Source organism: Rhinoraja longicauda, chromosome 21 (genome assembly GCF_053455715.1).
Source record: "Rhinoraja longicauda isolate Sanriku21f chromosome 21, sRhiLon1.1, whole genome shotgun sequence".
Classification (NCBI taxonomy): Eukaryota; Metazoa; Chordata; class Chondrichthyes; order Rajiformes; family Arhynchobatidae; genus Rhinoraja; species Rhinoraja longicauda.
Genome location: NC_135973.1, coordinates 19,501,452 through 19,522,010, shown reverse-complemented (window position 1 = coordinate 19,522,010; position 20,559 = coordinate 19,501,452). Strand labels below are relative to the sequence as shown.

Sequence of the window (20,559 nt, the reverse complement as noted above, 5' to 3'; positions counted from 1 at the left end):
GTGGAATTCTCTGTCACAGAAGACAGTGGAGGCCACCCACCACTTGCCACCTCTTTCCCTCACCTCTTTATACCGGCCATCTACCTTCCACTCCTTCAGTTTGTTTGAAAGGCCCCCGCCCATAACATCAACTGTCTTTCACCCTCCTTGACCCGCTGAGCTCCCCCAAGGCTGTTGGTTGGAGCTGTGTCAGGGCCGTTTGTGCAGAGGGAAACAGTCTGTCGAACATTAAAGGCACAGCCCAGCTCGTGGGACAGAGGGGAGAGTGTGGGTGAGCGGTACGGTGGAGTGTAGGGTAGAGGGTAGCTCAGCTCAATGAATAAACGCCAGTCCACACACATACATCGTGTTACCAGTACAGTTACGTCTCTAAACCTCGCAGCAACGGTGGGAGGGAGATCGTGAGCTCATTCACACCTCCAGAGTTTGACACCAGGGTTTTTTACAACAGTGAGGGGAAGTTTTATTATTGATGTGTATATTTTTCTATATGATTACCTAGCATTAGAATTAACCTGTTTATATTAAATTTCAAACTTTATACGATAAAATAACAAGGTTTTATTTATTGGCATTACCAGTTTTATAATTCTGTACAATTGTGATATTTGTTTCTTCCACGGTAAACTGTGAAGGTGTGTACAGCCTCCTGCCCCCCTAGTCTGACAATGGTGGGACGGTCACGTTCCTGTGTAGACGGTGGGACCGTGACAGGCTGGATACTTTGCAGCCACTCACCCACCGTCCAGGGGCTCAAAGTTGTACCACAGGTTGCAGGATCGTCCGACACAGTATCGTGCTCACCCCAAACCTGCCCCCACCCATGGTTTCCCAGCTTGAGCAAGGAGCAGTGATGAAGCTCCCCTGTCCGTTAGCCCCTGACCCGGCCGGACCTGCTACCGTCGCCCGCAGACTCTCAGGCGCGGGGATCAGGGTCTGGCATCGCTCCAGGTCGACTCACAGACCATGGCCACCACAGGCAGCGCTGGAGACCACAGCTTGCCCAGCAGCCCGTTTTTGCTCAGTCCGACAACATCCCAGCAGCATTCACCAGCCTCCAATACCATCCCCATCGCCACCTCCATTCTTCTCCTAGTCGGTGTTGCCCAGGAACGCGCGGGGGAGGAGCTCTCTGGGTCCGGGCCATAGACTTACTCCGGGAGGCCAGTGAGTTTCTTCTGAAGGTTTCCGAGCAGCAGCAGGCTTTGCAGAGCCTGTCGACGGCAGGTGTCGTCGGGATCGTTCCCTGCAACATCTGGTTGAGAGAGAGAGACCACACACAGGGTCAGCAGGGGTCAGAGGGGGCAGGGATCCACCCACAGCCACCGCTCCTCCCACAACACCAGCACATTGCCCCATTCCCTCACAAAACTGGGCCAGGGTCAAAGCAGGAATTTCCAGAACCTTCTGGTGTTCCCTTGACAGTGCAGCATTCCTCTCGCCCTCTCATCCTCATCCTCTCCCCCCAATCCACCCCCCCACAACTTTACTAAGTTTATTATTGTCACGTATGCAGAGGTAGAGTGAAAAGCTGTTTTGCATGCTACCAGATCAGATAACACCATACAATCACGTCAAACTTAAGTACAATAGATAGAACAGAGGGGAAGATGCAGAGTGCAGAATGTAGTTCTCAGCATTGGAGCGCATCAGTTCATAGACAAAGTCCAATGTCCGCAATGGCGTAGAGATGTATTGGACAGTACCCTAGCTTATGGAAGGACCGTTCAGAAGGCTGATAACAGAGGGAAAGAAGCTGTTCCTGAGTCTGGTGGTGTGCACTTTCAAGCTTCTGTACCATCTTTCCAACAGGAGCAAGAAGATGGAAAGACCAGGGTGGGACATGTTATAAGTTGGGCTGGGTTTAACCTGGTGTGGGCACCAGCCGCATGCAAACTGCTCTGTTGCCCGGGCAAACTTGCCAGACTCACCCGTCAGCCACGACCTCGCTTCCAGCAGTTCATCAGGAACGTCTTCCAGGAGCCTGTCGCTGGGAACGCTCAGCAACAGCGAGGACATGGCGAACAGCGTTCCCTGTCGCACATACCTGTGGGGGCAGAGAGGTGGACCTGACATGGGGCAGACCATGTACAAACCAGAGCGGCCCTGGCCCCAAACACAAGACAGAGTCCCCACACATACCCACAGGGTCCTCACACATCCACAGGGTCCACACACACCCACACAGCCACAGGGTCCCTACACACACAGCCACAGGGCGTGCACACACGCACAATCCCTACACACACATACAGCAACAGGGTCTCTACACACAGACACACAGGGTCCCTACACACACACAGCCACAGGGTCCCTACACACAAAGGGGCCGCACACACACCCACTGGGTCCCCACACACCCAGAGTCCCGTCCCCCCCACCCCAATTCTCCACAGCTTTAGGTTTATTATTGTCACGTGCACTGATGTACAGTGTAAGGCTTTGTTTTGTATGCTATTAAAACAGATCAGTGAAACCATATTTAAATACAATCGTCAAACTCCGGTACAATAGGTAGAGCAAAGGGGAAGATACAGAGTGCAGAATATAGTTCTCAGCATTGTAGTGCATCAGTTCCATCAAAAAGTTCAAAGTCCACAATAAGGTGGAGGTGAATCGGACAGTACTCGATCTCATGGAAGGGTCGTTCAGAATCCTGAGGGATGACGTATAAAGGTTTATAAGGTCACCCCTCAGTTCAGGTCACCACCTTGCAACCCAGGTCACAGCTGTGTGGCCAAATTCAGCTCTAACTCAGTCTTAAGGTTTGCAGATGACGCCACAGTGTTGGGCCGGACCAAGAACAATGACAAGACACAGGAAGGAAATAGAGAACTTAGTGACATGGTGTCAGAACAACAACCTCCCCGATGTCAGCAAGATGTAGGAGCTAGTTATTGACTTCAGAAAGCATGGTTGAGTACATGCCCCAATCAGCAGCACTGGTGCCGAAGTGGAAATGGTCAAAAGCTTCAAGCTACTAGATATAAATATCACCAACCACAGGCGACAGTGGGAAGCGGGTGGACCCGCTGCCTCTCAGCGCCAGAGACCCAGGCACAATCCTGACCTCGAGTGCTGTCTGCACATTCCCCCTCTGACCACGTGGGTTTAGTCCGGGTGCTGTGGCTGGGTATGGTTTCCTCCCACACCCCAACAACATGCAGGTTTGAGGGTTAATTGGCTTTGGTAAATTGCCCCTAGTGTGCAGTGAGTGGATGAGAAAGTGGGATAACACAGAACTAGTGTGAATGGATGATCGATGGTCGGCGTGGCCTGTTTCCATGCTGTATCTTTCAACCAAACCAGCCCAGACCATCACACAAACCAACCTCCCATCCACTGACTGCATCTACACCATGCTGCCGTGGCAAAGCCAGCAGCATATTCAAGGAACAGTCTCACCCTGGTCACTCACTCTTCTCCCCTTTCCCATCAGGCAATGGTACAGAAGTGTGAAAACACATATCTCCAGATTCAGGAACAGTTTCTTCCCAGGTGTTCCCAGGCAACTGAACCATCCTATCAAAAACTCGAGAGCGGTCCTGAGCTACTCTATTGGAGACCGTCAGACTATCTTTAATCGGACTTTATATTACACTAAATGTTATTCCCTTTACCATGTACCTGTGCATTGTGGACGGCTTGATTGTAATCATGTATTGTCTTTTCAATTAAACTGGTTAGCACGCAAGAAAAGCTTTTCATTGTACCTCGGTACACGTGACAATAAACTAAATTAATTTTGAAGCCTGAATGAAGTAACGTGAGCTCAGTGTGACTGCCTGGACTGATCAGACTCCGGGTCACTGCCGGTGAGCCTCACTAGAGCAACCTCCCCCACCTGGGCCAGTACCCTCTGACAGCGGCAGGGAACGAAGGGGGTGGGGGGGTCAGGATGGGAGGGTGCGTGGGAGGGGGTTAGGGTGGGGTCACTACTCACGTGTCGGGGTGGTAGCGAAGGGCCCAGGTGAAGCCGAGCAGCGCCCTGCCCAGGTGGATGGCGATCTGGGGGAGGAGGCAGAGGTCAGCTGGTGGCTGGGGAGAGATCCCACCTCACTCCGAGAACCCCTCCCCACGACTCTGTCTCCCACCGCTCTCCCCCTCCTCGATGTCCTCCATTCCCCACCGTCCAGCTCCTCCCTCGACACTCACCCTTCCCCCTCCCCTCCCCTCCAGCTCCTTCTCCCCCACCCTCGATGTCCTCCATTCATTACCCTCCAGCATCCCAGTCAACCCTCCTCCTCCTCCCTTCCTCGGTTCTCTCCTCAACCATCTCTCCCCCCCCCCCCCCCCACCGCGGCAATGCCACAGACACAATGCCCACCCCTCAGGACCCCCCCACCCCCCCCCCCTGCAGACTTCCCACTCACCGGGGCGTGTAGGGCGAGGAACACGAGGAGGCCCAGCGTGTGCACCAGCCGGCCCAGCACCAGCGGCTCCTCTGCCAGGAAGTTGTACGCGGCCTGTGGCCTGGGGAGCAGCAGCGTCAGTGCGGGGGAGGGGGAGAGATGGGGGTGGGGGAGGGGAGAGATGGAGGGTGGGAGAGGGATGGGGCAGGAGGTGGGAGTGCACTGTGGTGATGGGCTCGGCAGGGGAGTGTGGGGGTGATTCCAAGTCTCCCCATCCCAAGCTCTACCCCATGTTGCTCCCCCCCAACCAACCAACCACGGTCAGAGAGGGACGTAATTGGCCAAACACAACCAGTCTGGACAGACACAATTGGTCAATCTGATGGCTGGAGGGAGGGAAACGGTCCGGCGCAGCCAGGAAGGGACACGATTGGTCAGACTGGTCTGGACAGGCATGATTGGTCACAGGCGACTGGTCCGGAGGGACGTGATTGGCCGTTGCGGGGGGGGGGTTACCTGTCGTAGTTGTTGATGAGGGGGAAGAAGAAGTGCCCGGCGACGGGGGCAAAACGGTTGGCAGTGGCCTGGGGTCCCGGGATCCACACCCCCTGGGGAGAGCAGTAGTGACAGCAGGGAGGGCAGGAGGCAGAGGGAGGGTGGAGGTAAGGGTTAGAGAGGGGGGGCTCAGAGGGGAGAGAGGGGGGAGAGGAAGAGAGAGACATATAGAATGACACGGTGAGCTCAGAGGGTTGCCTTGTCTCTCGGTTGAAGCTGTTCGATACTTGCCACAGAACGCCGACCCACACCCTCGGGTGCCCCCGCCACCCTCCACCCACTCTCGGCAATGGCCGCCTCCTCCAACATCCCTCCCCTCCTGCCCCCAACCCCTCCTCCCCTCTCCCCATCCCCCCATCCCTGTTGTTCCTCCAACCCCCCACCCCCCCCCCCCCCCCCCAAGCCTACCTTGCTGAAGCGTCGAGTCTTGCTCTGCAGCCGCTGCTCGACGATCTGCCTCCACCCAGGGCTGGGGTCGGCGGGGGGTGGATCTGGGAGCTGAGGGTGGCGGCCGCCCCTCTCCCCCGCTGAGTCCCCACCCTTGGCGCGGAGCCCAGGATCAGCTAACTCCTGGGCAGCCAGTGCCAGCACCTACACACACACACACACAGTCAACAGGCTGGGTAGCGGGGGTGCATGAGGAAGGGTGGTTTGGGGGAAAGTGCAAGAGGGGGAGCCCACGTGAGTGTGGGAGGACGACAACAGAAGTGTGAGAACCTGCACGTACACACACCTCCTCTCCCCCGTCGGTACTCAGGGTGGTGGTGAGGGACGACGGAGGGGGAAGGGTAAGAGGGGCGGCGGAGGGAGACATGGTGGAGTGGAGGGGCAGGATAAAGGAAAGGTGCGGCAGAATGGAGGGAAGAGGGGAGCGGGGAACGGCAGAGTGGGGAAGAGAGATAGGGTGGAGGGGGGAAAATGGGATGGTGGAGTGGAGAGGGTGGGCGAGGGGGCAGACACTCACGTCCAGGATGTGGAGCCGTTGCGAGAGGCTGTAGTTGACAGCGTAGAACTCGGCGGTGAGGTACTGAGTGACCTGCCGGCAAGGACAGAAGGTGAAGGTCGCAATCTGTACCCTGTGGCCCCCACCCCGACTCCCCCCCCCCCCCCCCCTCACCCAACCTCCCCACCCCCCAACCCAACCTCCCCACTCTGTACTTACAGGGACGGTGACGGTGACAGCCAGGGCCACCATTGCTTGCTGCCGCAGTCCCGCATAGCCCGGCGTACTGAACCTGTCCTCCAGGTGCAGCAGCACCTTGGTGAGCTCCTCGCCTACCTGTGGACAGGGAGCAGAGACTGGGAAGTGAGCCTCCAGCAGCCAGCTTAGCAGCTGCACACACACATACACACAGGGCACCATCGCTGGAGGTGGAAATGTGACAAGCTTCAAATTTCCTTCGAAATTCTGAGAAATTCTGAGAAACAATCTTCTCAAATACCAGGAAGCAGTAAAGTCTGCTAGAGCACAATACTTCTCCAACCTTATCTCCAAAAACTCTCATAACTCCAAGGTCCTATTTAGCACAATTACCTCTGTCATATGTCCCGCCCCCAGTACCAGCTTAGTTGGGTCCCCTGCTAAGTGCGAAGAATTCGCTAAATTTTTCACCAGCAAAGTTGAGAACATTAGAATGAACATTTCCCCTCCCACCCGTGACCTAGCTGTCTCACTAGTCTGTTCATCTAAATTGGACTGTTTCCAACCCGTCACTCTATCCTCCCTTGCAATGCTTGTCTCCGCTATGAAACCTGCAACCTGCCCCCTTGATCCTGCCCCCACTGCCCTTCTGAAGGATGTTATTGCAATAGCCGGTCCCAGCATCCTCTCTATTATCAACAGTTCTCTGGCCACTGGCACTGTTCCAACCTGTTTCAAGCACGCGGTGGTCCAGCCCCTACTGAAAAAACCTAACTTAGACCCCACCTTGCCTAGCAACTACAGACCCATTTCCAAACTGCCATTCCTGTCAAAAGTCCTTGAAAAGGCAATTCTAAACCAATTAGTGCCCTACCTACACCAAAACACCATCCTGGAAAGTTTCCAGTCAGGTTTCAGAGCCCACCACAGCACAGAGTCTGCCTTGTTGAAGGTACACAACGACCTGGTCTCGCCATCGACACCGGCGACTGTGCAATCCTGCTCCTTCTCGACCTCAGCGCAGCGTTCGATACAGTGGACTACACCATCCTTATTGACCGTCTCCGGTACGCGGTTGGCATTGATGGCACTGCCCTGAGCTGGTTCGTTTCCTACCTCAAAGATAGGAGTTTCGCCATCAACATAGGCAGTTATTCCTCTGCTCCAGCTAGCCTCTCTTGCGGAGTTCCACAAGGCTCCATCCTAGGCCCCATTCTCTTCTCTCTATACATGCTCCCCCTTGGCCAAATCATTCAAAGGCACGGCATTTCTTTCCACTGCTATGCCGATGACACTCAGCTTTACCTCCCCCTGAAACCCAACAACCAGTCAAATTTAAACAGCCTCTTACACTGCCTTGAGGACATAAAATGTTGGATGGCACAGAACTTCCTCCAATTAAACGAGAGCAAGTCTGAGGTCATCCTATTCGGCCCCCCCGACTCCATCAAATCGATAACAGGCAGTCTTGGAAGCCTATCCTGCCTAGTCAAACCGCATGTCAAAAACCTCGGCGTGATATTTGACTCTGCATTAAAATTTGACAAGCAAGTCAACGCTGTGGTAAAAGCCAGCTTCTTCCAACTTCGTACCATAGCTAAAATCAAACCTTTCCTCCAATTCGACGACACTGAAAAAATCATTCATGCTTTCATTTCCTCCCGCCTAGACTACTGCAACTCCCTATACACTGGGATCAGCCAATCTTCCCTGTCCCGCCTGCAACTGGTCCAAAACGCCGCAGCGAGACTCCTGACGGGTACCCGTAAAAGGGACCACATCACGCCGATTCTGGCCTCTCTCCACTGGCTCCCTGTACGGTACAAAATCAACTTCAAGCTCCTCCTATTCACATATAAAGCCCTAAATGGACATTCCCCCCCCTACATCAAAAATCTTCTAACCCACCTCTCTAACTCCAGGTCCCTCAGGTCGGCCGACTTGGGGCTACTCACTATCCCACGGTCTAGGCTTAAGCTCAGGGGTGACCGCGCTTTTGCGGTTGCAGCTCCTAGACTGTGGAACAGCATCCCTCTCCCCATCAGAACTGCCCCCTCCATCGACTCCTTTAAGTCCAGGCTCAAAACCTATTTCTACTCCCTAGCGTTTGAGGCTCATTGAGGAGGCGCTGTGAACTGTTGCTGTGAACTGTTTTGTATGTGCTGTTATGTTTGCGTGCTACTGTATGTTTCATTTTTTCCTTAGTACCTAATCAGATGTGCAGCACTTTGGTCAACGTGGGTTGTTTTTTAAATGTGCTATACAAATAAAATTGACTTGACTTGACCCGAACCAATGGGCGGGTGGAAGCAGGTTGACAGTCCCAGAGGCACCATGGCCACCCCTCCGCTCTCCTGAGCCCCTGCCCCCCCATTTCCTGAAGCCCTCCCCTCCCTTGAACCTCTCCTCAGCCCTCACCACCACCTGGGTCCTTCTCTCCCTTGTGGATACCTCAACCCCCCCCAGCCCCTCCCCTCCCACACCCCCCCTAGTGCACCCTCTCCGGCCCCTCACACCCCTCCTCCGCCCCCCCCTCAGCCCCTCACCTCTCGGGCTGCTGTCGGGTTGCTCCTCACCAGCCTCTCCAGCGCGTTCAGCGTAGCCCCCACCCGCCCTGCGCTCTCCAAGTTCAGCAGCACTGTGGGGGGGGGGGGGAGGTAACATCAGGCACGGATGGAGGAGGTCATAGCCCACCCATCCAACATCCTTAAGCGGCTCCACCCTCCTCCTCCCCCCTAACCATACTCCTTCCAACTCCCTCCCCCTCCCACCCCATGCTCACCCCACCCTAACCTCCCAGCCCCTTCCCTCTCCCCCTGTTCCCAGCCCCACCCCCCAGCAGTCTCACCTTCTAGACAGCCGGTGAGGTAGACAGGGGCACTCCCCTCCCCCAGCTCAGAGTCTCTGGACAGGTCGTAGGGAACCAGCTCGTCATCACTGGGGGAGAAGGGGGAGACACTGGTGAGTGGGCGCAGGGAGAGGGAGGGGGAGAGGAGGAAAGACACAACAGAGGAAAGGAAGAGGGTGGAGATGAGGAGGGCGGAGAGGAAGGAGGAGAGGGATGTAAGGGAGAGGGAGGTGTTGAAGGGGAGGAGAGGAGGGGTGGAGTGGATGGAGGAGAGAAAGGAGGAGGAGCAGATAGGGAGGAGTGGAGGATGGGCATGAGGGAGGAGGGAGAGGAAGGTAGGAAGGTGGTGGAGAGTGAGGAGAATGGGAGAGGGAGGGCGAGGGAGGGAGTGGAGGGCAGGGAGGGTGAGAGAGGGAGGGAGGGTGGGGAGGGAGGGCGAGGGAGGGAGGGACGAGGGAGGGAGAAGCCAGGGAGGGAGGAGCCAGGGAGGGAGGGGCGAGGGGAGGGCAGGGAGGGTGAGAGAGGGAGGGAGGGTGGGGAGGGAGGGCGAGGGAGGGAGGGGTGAGGGAGGGAGAAGCCAGGCGAGGGAGGGGGGAGGGAGGGGCGAGGGAGGGAGGGGGAGGGCTGGTGGAGGAGGCAGCTACAACACCAATCTCTCCCACCTGTCGAGCTCAGAGTCTGGCCCAGACTGCTCTGTCCGGCCGGGACTCCCACCATCTGCTGGTGTCCCTCCACTGACTGTCTGCAAGTCTTCACTTCTAAGGGTGAAGCAGAAGCATTAAACCCCCAGCGACTCCATCTACATCACGCTGCCCCGAAAAAGCAGCCGGGCATAATCTAGGGCCCTCACACCCGTCACCCCCTCTTCTCCCATCAGACAGAAGATACAGAAGCCTGAAAGTGCGTACCGCCCGATCCAGGAACAGCTCCTTCCCCGCTGTTTTCAGAGTACTGAACGCTCCTCCCACAAGCTAGGGTGCAGTCCTGATCTTCCAACCTACCTCGCTGAAGACCGTGCACTCTTTCTCTGTAACAGTTAACGCTATGATTCTGTAAAACCATACTCTGCACCGGTATTTTTCTCTCTGTGTTTGGTTTCATGGTTTGCTTGCCAACCCCCACACTGGGAGTGAAGAGGGACAGTATGGGGGAATGGGGCACTGTAGACTTCTGTGTGTTGATGCCCTCACCCCTACCCTATGGGTGCCCGTCTCCAGCCTGTGCACGGACCACCTATCGGATGCTACGCCAGCCGCACCACGCTGCCCCCCGTCCCAACGGGCCGCCGCACCTCTCCTCCAGCTGAGCTCGGGGTTCAGCGGCCAAGGTACCTGAGTGACTGTGGGGGACTCTCCCAGCTCGACGGGGGTCTCGGGGAGCACAACGAACGGACCTCTCTCGTCTCGTCATCATCCTCGAACTGAAAGATCAGAGAGCACAGAACTTTAGACTTTAAAGATAGAGCAGAAACAGGCTCTTGAGCCCACCAGGTCCGTGCCGACCAGTGATCACCTACCTGTACACTAGCACTATCCTACATACCAAAGCCAATTAACCTACAAACCTGTACGTCTTTGGAATGTGGGAGGAAACCAGAGCACATGGACAAAACCCACATGGTCACAGGGAGAACGTACAAACTCCGTTCAGACAACACCCATAGTCAGGATCAAACACGGGTCTCTGACGCTGTAAGGCTGCAACTCTACCACTGCGCCACTGTGCTGCCATAGAACAGTATAGCACAGGAACAGGCTCTTCGGCCTCCATAGACCATGCCGAACATGATGATAAACTAATCTTCTCTGCCTGCACTTGATCCATATCCCTCCATTCCCATGTGACTGTCTAAAAGCTTCTCAAATGCCACTTTTGTACCTGCCTCTACCACCACCCCTGGCAGCGCACTGCAGGCCCCACACCACCCTCTGTGTAAAAAAAAACACTTGCCTCACATCTCCTTTAAACTTTCCCCATCTCACCTTAAACCTATGCTCTTGAGACTTTGACATTTCCACTCTGGAGAAAAGGATCCAACTGTCTACCTAATCTATGCCTGATTGAGTTTATGTACTTCTATTAGGGGTCCCTTCACCCTCCATTGTCCCAGAGAAAACAATCCAAGTTTGTCCAACCCCTCCCTTTAGCTAACAACCTCTAGTCCACCCTCTGGGCAGCATTCTGGTAAACCTCCTCACCTCCTCTGCAACCCCTCCAAAGCCTCCACATCCTGTAATGAGATGACACAAACTGCACTCAATACTCCAAATGCGGTTTAACCAAAGCCCCCTGACATTCATGTCCACATACTGCTTTCCCCAGACGATGCTGAGTTCCCTCCCTCCCCCCCACCCACATCCTGGAGCCTCCCCATCCCCCAGATCTTACCTGGAAGTTGAGGGGGTGAGGCCCGGCATCGATCCGGCCACTGACACACTCTGCCACCACCATGCCGAGACGGCGTACCCGCGGCAGGCTACTGCCCAGGTGGCACTCCACCCCGGCCAGGGTCAGCGATAGCAGCTCTGTGGGGGGTGGGTCATAGAGTGGGATCATAGAGTGGTCACACACTGAGTTCCTCCACTCCCATCCCCCTCCACCCTCACACCTACCCCCCCCCCCACACTCACACCCACCATCTTTCCCCACATATTCTGTTGTGCTGCAGCAAGTAAGAATTTCATTGTTCTATCTGGGACACATGACAATAAAACACTCTTGACATCACCTCCCAGTGCAGCTCCTCCCCCTTCCTTGCCGCCCCTCAGTGCAGGCACTCCCCGAGCAGCGTCTCCTGCCCCCTCCCTCTCCCCCCGCAGCAGACCCCCTCCCTCCCCCCACTGCCCCCCCTTCCATTCTCCCTGAGCCCCCTCACCTGCGCGCTGCTCCTCCAGTTGTGCGGGGCTGAGCAGACCCAGGCAGATGGCGATGGCCCTGCAGATGTAGGCCTGTTGCTCCACCGGGCTGTGTCTGACCGAGGCCCCACAGCCCCAGGCCGCCAGCAGCCGGCGCAGCACCTGTACACACACACACACACACACACACCGGTCACTGCCCACTGCCCCTCACCCGAGTCACCACCCACCCTCTGCCCTCGCTGCCCCAGGCCTCAACACCTGTACACACACACACACATCGGTCACAGCCCACAGCCCCCTGCCCTTCAACACCCCACCCCTCACCCAGACCAGAGACCCCAACCCTGGCCCAGAGACCCCAGCCCCACACCCCCCCCTGCCTCAGCTCCCATTGCCAGCACCTGTACACACACAGGTCACACCCCCTCACCTCCCGGAGACCCCTCCCCCGACACCAGCAGAGCACCACCGCACACAGACCAGTCATCATTGTTGGAGCCCGGCAACACCAAGCCCCCCCATCCCGACTGCCCCCCTTCACCCCTGCCCTCCCCTTAACCCCTGCCCCCCTCCCCCCCCCCTTCACCGCTGCCTCCTCACCTCCTCCAACAGGCATCTTCCGGACTTCTCTCTGGCCAGGTATCCCAGCAGGTTCTGTAGCACACAGGTCTGTAGCAATCACGCACACCATCAGCCCAACACCAGATCCATCGCCCCAATCCTGACCCAGAATATTCTTCCTCCTCCCCTCCACCCACCCTGTGTAACCAGCCTGGACACCCCCTCACCTAGCCCTCCACTGTGCACCAATCACTGAATGTGTTAGCATGACCCATTAATGGCAAGGCCCTCAACAGCACTGATGTACAGAGGGATCCTGAGACCCAAGTGCACAGCTCTCTGAACGGGGCAACACTAGCAGATAGAGTGGTAAAGGAAGAGTATGGCATGTTTGCCGTCATCTGTCAGGGCATTGAGTGCAAGTCAAAAAATCATGTTGCAGCTTAGTAGGACTTTGGTTAGGCCGCATTTGGAGTATTGCTTGCAGTTCTGGTTGCCCTATTACAGGAAGGATACGAAGGCTTTGGAGAGGGTGCAGATGAGGTTTACCAGAATGATGCCCTGGTTAAGGGGTGTTAGCTACAGGGAGATGTGGACAAACTCTGCAACACTGGAGGTTGAGTGCAGACCTGATAAAAGTATATAAAAGTGAGGAACAGATAGGGTAGATAGGATGGAAAAATCAAAGACTAGAGATCATAGTTTAGTTTGAACTTTAGGTTTTAAGGTGCGATAGCTTTAGGCTGAGAGGAGGAAAGTTTAAAGGAGATGTGTAGAGCAAGTTATTTACACTAAGAGTGGTGGGGGCCTGGAACGCGCTGCCGGGGGTGGTGGGATTTTAGATAGGCACATGGATATGCAGGGAATAGAGGGATACGGATCACGTGCAGGCAGACGAGGTCCGTTTAACTTGGCATCATGATTGGTACGGACATTGAGTTCCCGTGCTGTACAGTTCAGTGTTGATTGGAGCTACTCCCACAGCTCATTACCCATCCAACTAACAAGGTGCAGGGGAATCGCCACCACCTTCAGTTTCCCCCAAACCCCACCACCCGACTTGTAAACATACCCCATCATTTCGCCACAGGTGGGAAATCTGGGGAGTCGGCAGCGGTTCAAGTCAGCAGCTCACTCCCACCTGCTCCACGGTGTCTGGGAGGGGCAATGTGCGACCCTCTCAAATGCCTCCCCCTCCATTCCCCCTGACTGTCCAATTCCCTCCACCACCCCCCTCCATTCACCCCCTGCCCATTCCTATCCCATCTCCCCCATCCCCCCCGCCCCATGCCCATTCCCACCCACCTTGTGATGATACTGCAGGAGAAGGAACTTGTGGGTCAGAACAAACTCGGCCTTCTTGTTCTTCAGCACGATGCTGCCCAGCAACCGTGACAAGACCTCAGGGCTGCCGGTCAAAGGACAAGGGTCAGAGTGGGGCTGGCCCTGCCCCTCGCCAATGCTAACACCGGGGGACCAGCTCACCCCCCAAACCTCCTCCCATATCCTGCTCTCCTCTCACCCCCATCCCACCCTCCAAAAAAGTCACATCCCAGGGCGCAGCCGATCTCTATCCCCTTGTGTCCCACTGACCTCTGCACCCCCGATCCTTCCCCCCCCGACTGCCCCCTCGCTCCCACACCCGACCTCTGATCCCACTCGACCTGCCCCCTCGCCCCCGGCCGACCTCTGCCCCTTGTCCCCACACTCGACTTTTGCCCCCTCGCCCCCACACCCGAACGCGGACCCCGTGTCACATGGCCGACCGCTGACACCTCGCCCCCGGCCCCCCACACACGCCCTCTGCCCCCTGCCCCGCCTGCGGCATTCACCCCTCGGCTGCCCCGTGCCCCGCCTGCAGCACTCACCCCGCGGCTGCACGCACCACTCCGGTCACCACACTCTCCATCCATCGCTCTGGCACGTCCTCCACCAATCGCCAGCAGATCCGCTGCCAAATGCCATCCGATTGGGTGAGGAGGGCAAGTCTGGGCACCAGGACCTGGAGGACCACATCTGTGGGAACAGGAGCCAATCAGAGGGCAGGACAGAGCCGTACAGCAGGGAACAGGCCATTCGGCCCAGCGTGTCCCTGCTGACCAAGATGCCCATCAAAGCAAGTCCCACACACCGTCTCTGGAACTGATCTGCTAGTGTTCAACTGATGTGCGAGATGGTTGATGGGAAGAAGCAGTTCCTGAACTTGGAGGTTATGTTTTCCATCTCCTCCCGGCCCTTCGTCCCGGCCCACTTCTCCTCACCCAGCCCAGCCCACTCCCCCGCTTCCCGCTCCCCGGAGTCTGGTGAACGTGCACCATGCATGTAGAGTAGTGGTCCTGTTACAGTGAGACCACCCCCGCCTCGCACAGACCCATGGGCCCTGCTCCCAGTGGGTTTGAACGTCACTCCACTGAAGGAACCCCCCTCCCCCCGGACGATGAGTGAAGTCGCACCGTGGGGAAGGGACGCACTCACCACTGTGCCCCTGGACGCAGACCTTCCCCAGCAGCTGAGACAGGAAGGAGACGGAGCTGTCCGACCCATCTGCAAGAAGACAGCAGTGAGGGAGGAAAACACAGACGTCATACGCCCACCCACCCTCGGCCGGGTGACCTGATGCTCTGCTCCCGTCCGCGGGCTGCTTGTGCCCCCACCCCGCCCGCCCAGGCAGTCACCGTTGAGCCCACTGTCGGTGGAGGGCAGGCCCATGGGCTGCTCCTCCTCCTCTGTGTTCAAGACCCACTCCAGACACACGTAAAACACACGGTGCAGTGTCCAAGCAAAGCATTTAACCGAGTCACACAGCCCAGAGAAAGGCCCTTCGGCCCACCCCCTCCACCCGAACCAAGATGCCTTATCTGCACTAGTACCACCTGCCCGCATTTGGCCCACCTCCCTCTAAATCTTTCCTGTAAATGTACCATATTATTAAATAAGGCAGACAGGTATAATCTTATTCCTAGGATACAAATATGAAATACTAGTGGGCATAGCTTTAAGGTGAGAGGGGCAAAATGGAAAGGAGATGCCTGGTAAACTTTTCTTTTCCCACCAAGAGCACGGTGGGGGCCTGGAACATGCTGCAGATATGATAGTGGCATGAGAGAGGCTTTTGGATAAGCACATGGATAGGGAGGGATGTGGTTCACGTGCAGGCAGAGATAAACTTAACTTGGCACAGACATTGTGGGCTGAAGGGCCTGCTCGTGTGCTGTAATCTTCAGCTTAGATTTAAAGGTTGCTTCTAACTGCTAAACTTGTTCCTTCTCCACGGTCACACACTAACCTGACACACTCCCCCCCCCCCTCCGTGACAGACTCCCCTGACACACTCCCCCCCCCTGTGACACACTCCCCTGATACACTCCCCCCCTCCGTGACACACTCCCCTGATACACTCCCCCCCCCGTGACACACTCCCCTAATACACTCCCCCCCCCCGTGACCGACTCCCCTCACACACTCCCCCCCCGTGACAGACTCCCCTGATACACTCCCCCCCCTGTGACACACTCCCCCCCCTGTGACACACTCCCCTGATACACTTCCCCCCCCCGTGACACACTCCCCTGATACACTCCCCCCCCCCGTGACACACTCCCCTGATACACTCCCCCCCCCGTGACCGACTCCCCTCACACACTCCCCCCCCGTGACAGACTCCCCTGATACACTCCCCCCCCTGTGACACACTCCCCCCCCTGTGACACACTCCCCTGATACACTCCCCCCCCCCGTGACACACTCCCCTCCCCCCGTGACCGACTCCCCTCACACACTCCCCCCCAGGTGACCGACTCAGCTCACACACTAACCCCTTAGAGACTGGTGGATCCTCTCCAGCGCTGCCAGCATCTCCCGGGCCAGCAGAGGGTAGTAGTTCTCAGGGTAGAAGAGGGGCCGGTTTGCGTGCTGCAGCTTGTTAGCCAAGTGGTCGGGCAGTGCGGCGATCCTGGCGAGCAGCACCTCCCGGTCGGCGAGGAGCGTCTCGGCATCCCCAGCCTCACATAGCAACAGTACCATCCTCTCCTCCCGCAGGAACTGCTCCAGGATGGGCACGCAGTGACCCCCGCCACCAGCGCTGCAAACACACAACCGCACAGCGACGGAAGGGTGGAGATCAGGAGGCAGGGCACGGTCACCCGTCCAACCCAGCTCTATCCCGACCCAACCCAGGTTCAAAACCCAGACACAGCCCCTCTGCAACGGACAGTACGGTGGGAGTGGAAAGAGGTGAAGCATTCCTTGTGGATTCTCCCAAGGGGAACGAGTGAGTGCAGTAGGAGGGGGTGTGAGAGGGGCATAGACTGCCAGGCGGGGGGAGAGCATTATTGACGAGTGGACCCAGGGGAAAGGAGGGGAGGGGTGGCAGAGGTTGGGAGGGTTCAGGCGTGAGAGGACCCCAGGAGTTGGGATGGTGGGGTAGGAGAGCGTGGAGGCAGGAATGGGGTGTATAGAGGGGAGGATGGATAATGTGGAAGGAGCAGTGAGGGAGAATGGGGTGCATTTACGCCTGGACAGACCATACGGGGTGGGCATATCACATAGTCCTTACGTGGACTCCACCCCCATACAGAATCAGCCTCCCACCTCTGTGGACCCAACGCCTCCCCACAGATCTCACATGGAACCTGCGCCCTCCCACCCTCCCTTGCCACAGTTACCTGTGTACAGCGATGGCATCCACCATGGTGAGGAAGGCCAGGCGCGGCGAGGTAGCCAGGAAGCAGCCGTGCAGCAGTTCGAGCTGCTGGTTAGCGGGCAGCAGGCGCAGCCAGCCGCCGGTTGGGGAGGCGGCCAGGGTCTGCAGGAGGCCGGCGTGCAGCGTCGCCAATGCCCGCTGCTCCCGACCCGAGCTCCCCTTCCCGGCAACCGAGCCCAGGCACTGCCGCGCCACCCCCAGTGCACTGGCGATCTCCGCACCGTCACCGGATGAGGACAAGGTGGCCACTGCCTGGCGGACCAAGCTCCCCAGCTCCGCCAAATCCGTCTCCATCGTCGGGAGCCTGGGGGGGGGGGGGGGGGGGTAGAGTCACTGCTGGGGTTTACTCCCTAGAGGATGAGGGGTGGTCTTAAAGAGGCGGATAAAATCACAAGGGTAACTTAGTTTAGTTTAGAGATACAGCGTGGAAACAGGCCGTCTGGCACTCTACCGCAGCGCCACAGTGCTGCCCGTGAATAGATCGGGTAAATGCACTTACATGTTCTCTTCTCCCACCATCAGTGCCCTCATCCCTCTATCCCACCCACCAGCCCCTCCTTCTTACCATCCTCCCTCTCCCTCCCATCTCCATCTCTCTCTCTCCCTCACACTATCCTACCATCTTCCCTCCCTCCCCTCTCTTACTTCACAAGGCGGGAGTCTTTTACCCAGAGTAGCGGAATCAAGAACCAGAGGACATAAATTTAAGGTGGGCGGGGGGACGACATTGAATCGGAACCTGAACCAATGACATTTGGACGGATACACAGATTGGAAAGGTTTAGAGGGATACGGGCCAAGTGGGACTAGTGTCAATGGGACATGTTGGTTGGCGTGGCAAGTTGTTTCTGTGCTGTTACTACTCTATGACAGTGTACACGGTCCCCATGCTACGGCACTTCAGCAGCCCCACACACCCAGATACAGGGACCCACAGCCTCAGGCACCACGGGTATAATCTAAACCTGGCGCAGCAGGTAGCGCCACTGCCTCACAGTGCCAGAGACCAGGCTTCGATACTGACTTCAGGTGATGCCTGTGTGGAGTTTGCATGTTTCTTCTGTGACAGCATGGGTTTCCTCCGGTTTCCTCCCACATCCCAAAGACGTGCATGTTTGTAGGTTAATTGGTCTCTGTAAATTGCCCCTGGTTTGCAGGGACTGGATGAGAAAGAGGGATAACATGGCACAAATGCAAATGGTGATCAATGGTCACCATGAACTAGTGGGCCGAAGGGCCTGTTTCTGTGTGAACAGGTGATCGGTTTGGATTTGATGGACCAGACCTTTTTCCCATGCAGTATCTCTAAATTAAACTGCAGATGCAGCAATCTTGAGCAAAACACAGAGGAACTCAGCGGGTCAGGCAGCATCTGTTATGAGAATTTCAGGTCGGTACCCTGCTCCAGACTGATTGGTGTTTTGTGCAACCCACCTGCCAATCACCCCCTCCTCACCTGTATCCAGAGATCACTATCCAGGCTTTTTCCCAGCCCCTCCTCTCTTCCAGCTTTCCCCCTCTGCCTCCCCATCAGTCTGAAAAGGGATTCCGACCAAAAACGTCACCTGTCCATTCCCTCCACAGATGCTGCCTGATCCACTGACTTCCTCCAGCACTTTGTTTTTGACTTTATAAAATTTTGGTGAGGGTACATCTAGAGGGCTGTGTGTACATCTGATCGTCTCACTGCAATGGAGATGGTGCAACGGAAATTGAAAACGTCAGTGATCAAGGATGGGCTTTGTTTCCCTCACATCGAGGGGCAGAAGGGCCATGGGTAAGACAGAGAGGAGAAGACCACTCCCTCTTCATTCTGGGATTTTACATCTGGTGTGTGGTGGATACAAGGTCTTTATTGTCCTCTTCAAGCATCAACTCTGCGGCAGACTGCCCCTCTCCTACCCCCACCCCTCCAACCCCCCATCTCCACCTACCCTAACCCCTCCTCACCCCCATCACTCTCCCTTCCCCAGCTTTGCCCTCCCTCACCTCCTCGACCTCCATCCCCAACACCACTCCCTCGCTCACCCCATCCCCTATTCCCACCATCCCTCTCCCACCCAAATCCCCTCCGCATCAGTCCCCTCATCTCTCTTCCACACTCCTCTCTCCCTCTCTCCTTCACTTTCCTCTATCCCCATCCCCACCATGCCCCTCACCTACTCCCCACCAGCGCCCTCCTCTCTCTCCCCTCCCCGACTCTCACCGTCCTCCCCCATCCACCCCTCCCACCTACCATCCTCCCTCTCTCCCTCACCCTTCTCTCAACTCAATACGCGAGAGGATATTTTACCTGCCGCACTTTCACACACAATCTCAGCCCAGCGCTGCACCGGGCATGTTTAGCGGTGGAAACCAAGGCGCGCTTTCCTTTATGATTTACAGTATTTCTGAGATCTACCCCCTGCAATCCCAGAATGCACGCCGGCTGAGAAAATTCTCAGCCTCATTGGCCGAGAAAAATCACGTGGGAGTATAGAAGACTGGATGTTGCATGAGAACGCCATCTTTGTATAGGTGCCCCGCCAATGTGTGTACAGGAGCCGGCGCCATTTTTGTATGGGTGTCCCGCCAATGTGTGTACAGGAGCCGGCGCCATCTTTGTATAGGTGCCCCGCCAATATGTGCACAGGAGCCGGCGCCATCTTTGTACAGGTACTCCGCCGATGTTGTGCAGGAGCCGGCGCCATCTATGTACATGTGCCCCCGCCAATGTGTGCACAGGAGCCGGCGCCATCTTTGTACATGTTGCGCCCCCAAATGTGTTTAGGATTGGGCGCCGTCTCTGTAAGGAGCCGGAGCCCTTTACACAAGAGTGGCGCCATCTTTGTATAGATGTGTCTCCCCAACAACCATTACGCTCTTCAACACTAACCTCATCAAAAAAAATGTCCCTTTATGGACTGACAGCCTTGGTTACATTAAGGACTGTGGATAGCCACAAAAATGCTGGAGTAACTCACTAGGTGACGTTTTGGTCGATACCTTTTTTGAGATTGAGTCAGGGGAAAGGGAAACGAGAGGTATAGACGGTGATATAGGCAATAGACAATATAGAGCTATCAGTGATTCTGATATATTCTGACAATATATCAGAATCAGAATAGCCTTTATAGAGCCTATAGCACAAATGAATGAACGATTTGCAAAAAGTAACGATGATCAAGGAAAGGTGGAGCCCAAAATGGTCCATCGTTGGCTGTGGGCTAGCTAGATGATATAAGTCACACAATGAAGCTCAACAGGACGACAGTGAAGATAAACACAAAAAGCTGGAGTAACTCAGCGGGACAGACAGACAGGCCTTGAATGCTCGCACTGCTGCTTACAACTCCGGCCTGGCATCCGGCAACATGGACGACTACAAGGGAGAGTCCTACCGACTGCGAAGGGCAGTGAAGGATGCAAAAAGGAGGTACCGGGACAAGATGGAGTCACAGATGGAGCAGCAGGACACCAGGCGCCTTTGGCAGGGGCTACGGACTATAACTAGCTACAGGTCCAGCACCCCCTCAACCGGAAGTGCCGGCTCCTCCTTAGCT

The 20,559-nt window shown here is 56.4% G+C and overlaps 1 protein-coding gene across 3 annotated transcripts; it reads right to left on the bottom strand.

Moving 5' to 3' along the window:
- Window positions 1–479: 479 nt before the first annotated feature.
- On the bottom strand, window positions 480–19,426 carry telo2 (TEL2, telomere maintenance 2, homolog (S. cerevisiae)). 3 transcript variants are annotated; one of them, XM_078418524.1, is made up of 21 exons: window positions 19,311–19,426; window positions 16,980–17,321; window positions 16,131–16,396; window positions 14,791–14,859; window positions 14,184–14,331; window positions 13,621–13,723; window positions 12,355–12,423; window positions 11,772–11,913; window positions 11,285–11,421; window positions 10,228–10,316; window positions 9,559–9,654; window positions 8,897–8,985; window positions 8,595–8,686; window positions 6,070–6,186; window positions 5,872–5,943; window positions 5,316–5,498; window positions 4,869–4,960; window positions 4,374–4,473; window positions 3,944–4,008; window positions 1,932–2,047; window positions 480–1,255 (listed from the first exon to the last, which is right to left on the bottom strand). In XM_078418524.1, the coding sequence occupies exons 2-21, from the start codon at window positions 17,309–17,311 to the stop codon at window positions 1,152–1,154; spliced, it is 2,481 nt and encodes an 826-aa protein (XP_078274650.1). In that variant the 5' UTR covers window positions 17,312–17,321; window positions 19,311–19,426; the 3' UTR covers window positions 480–1,151. The 3 variants fall into 3 exon arrangements, with proteins under 3 accessions (XP_078274650.1, XP_078274651.1, XP_078274652.1); XM_078418525.1 differs by lacking the exon at window positions 4,869–4,960; XM_078418526.1 differs by lacking the exon at window positions 16,980–17,321 and having other exon boundaries at window positions 19,311–19,358.
- Between the last annotated feature and the right edge of the window lie 1,133 nt (window positions 19,427–20,559).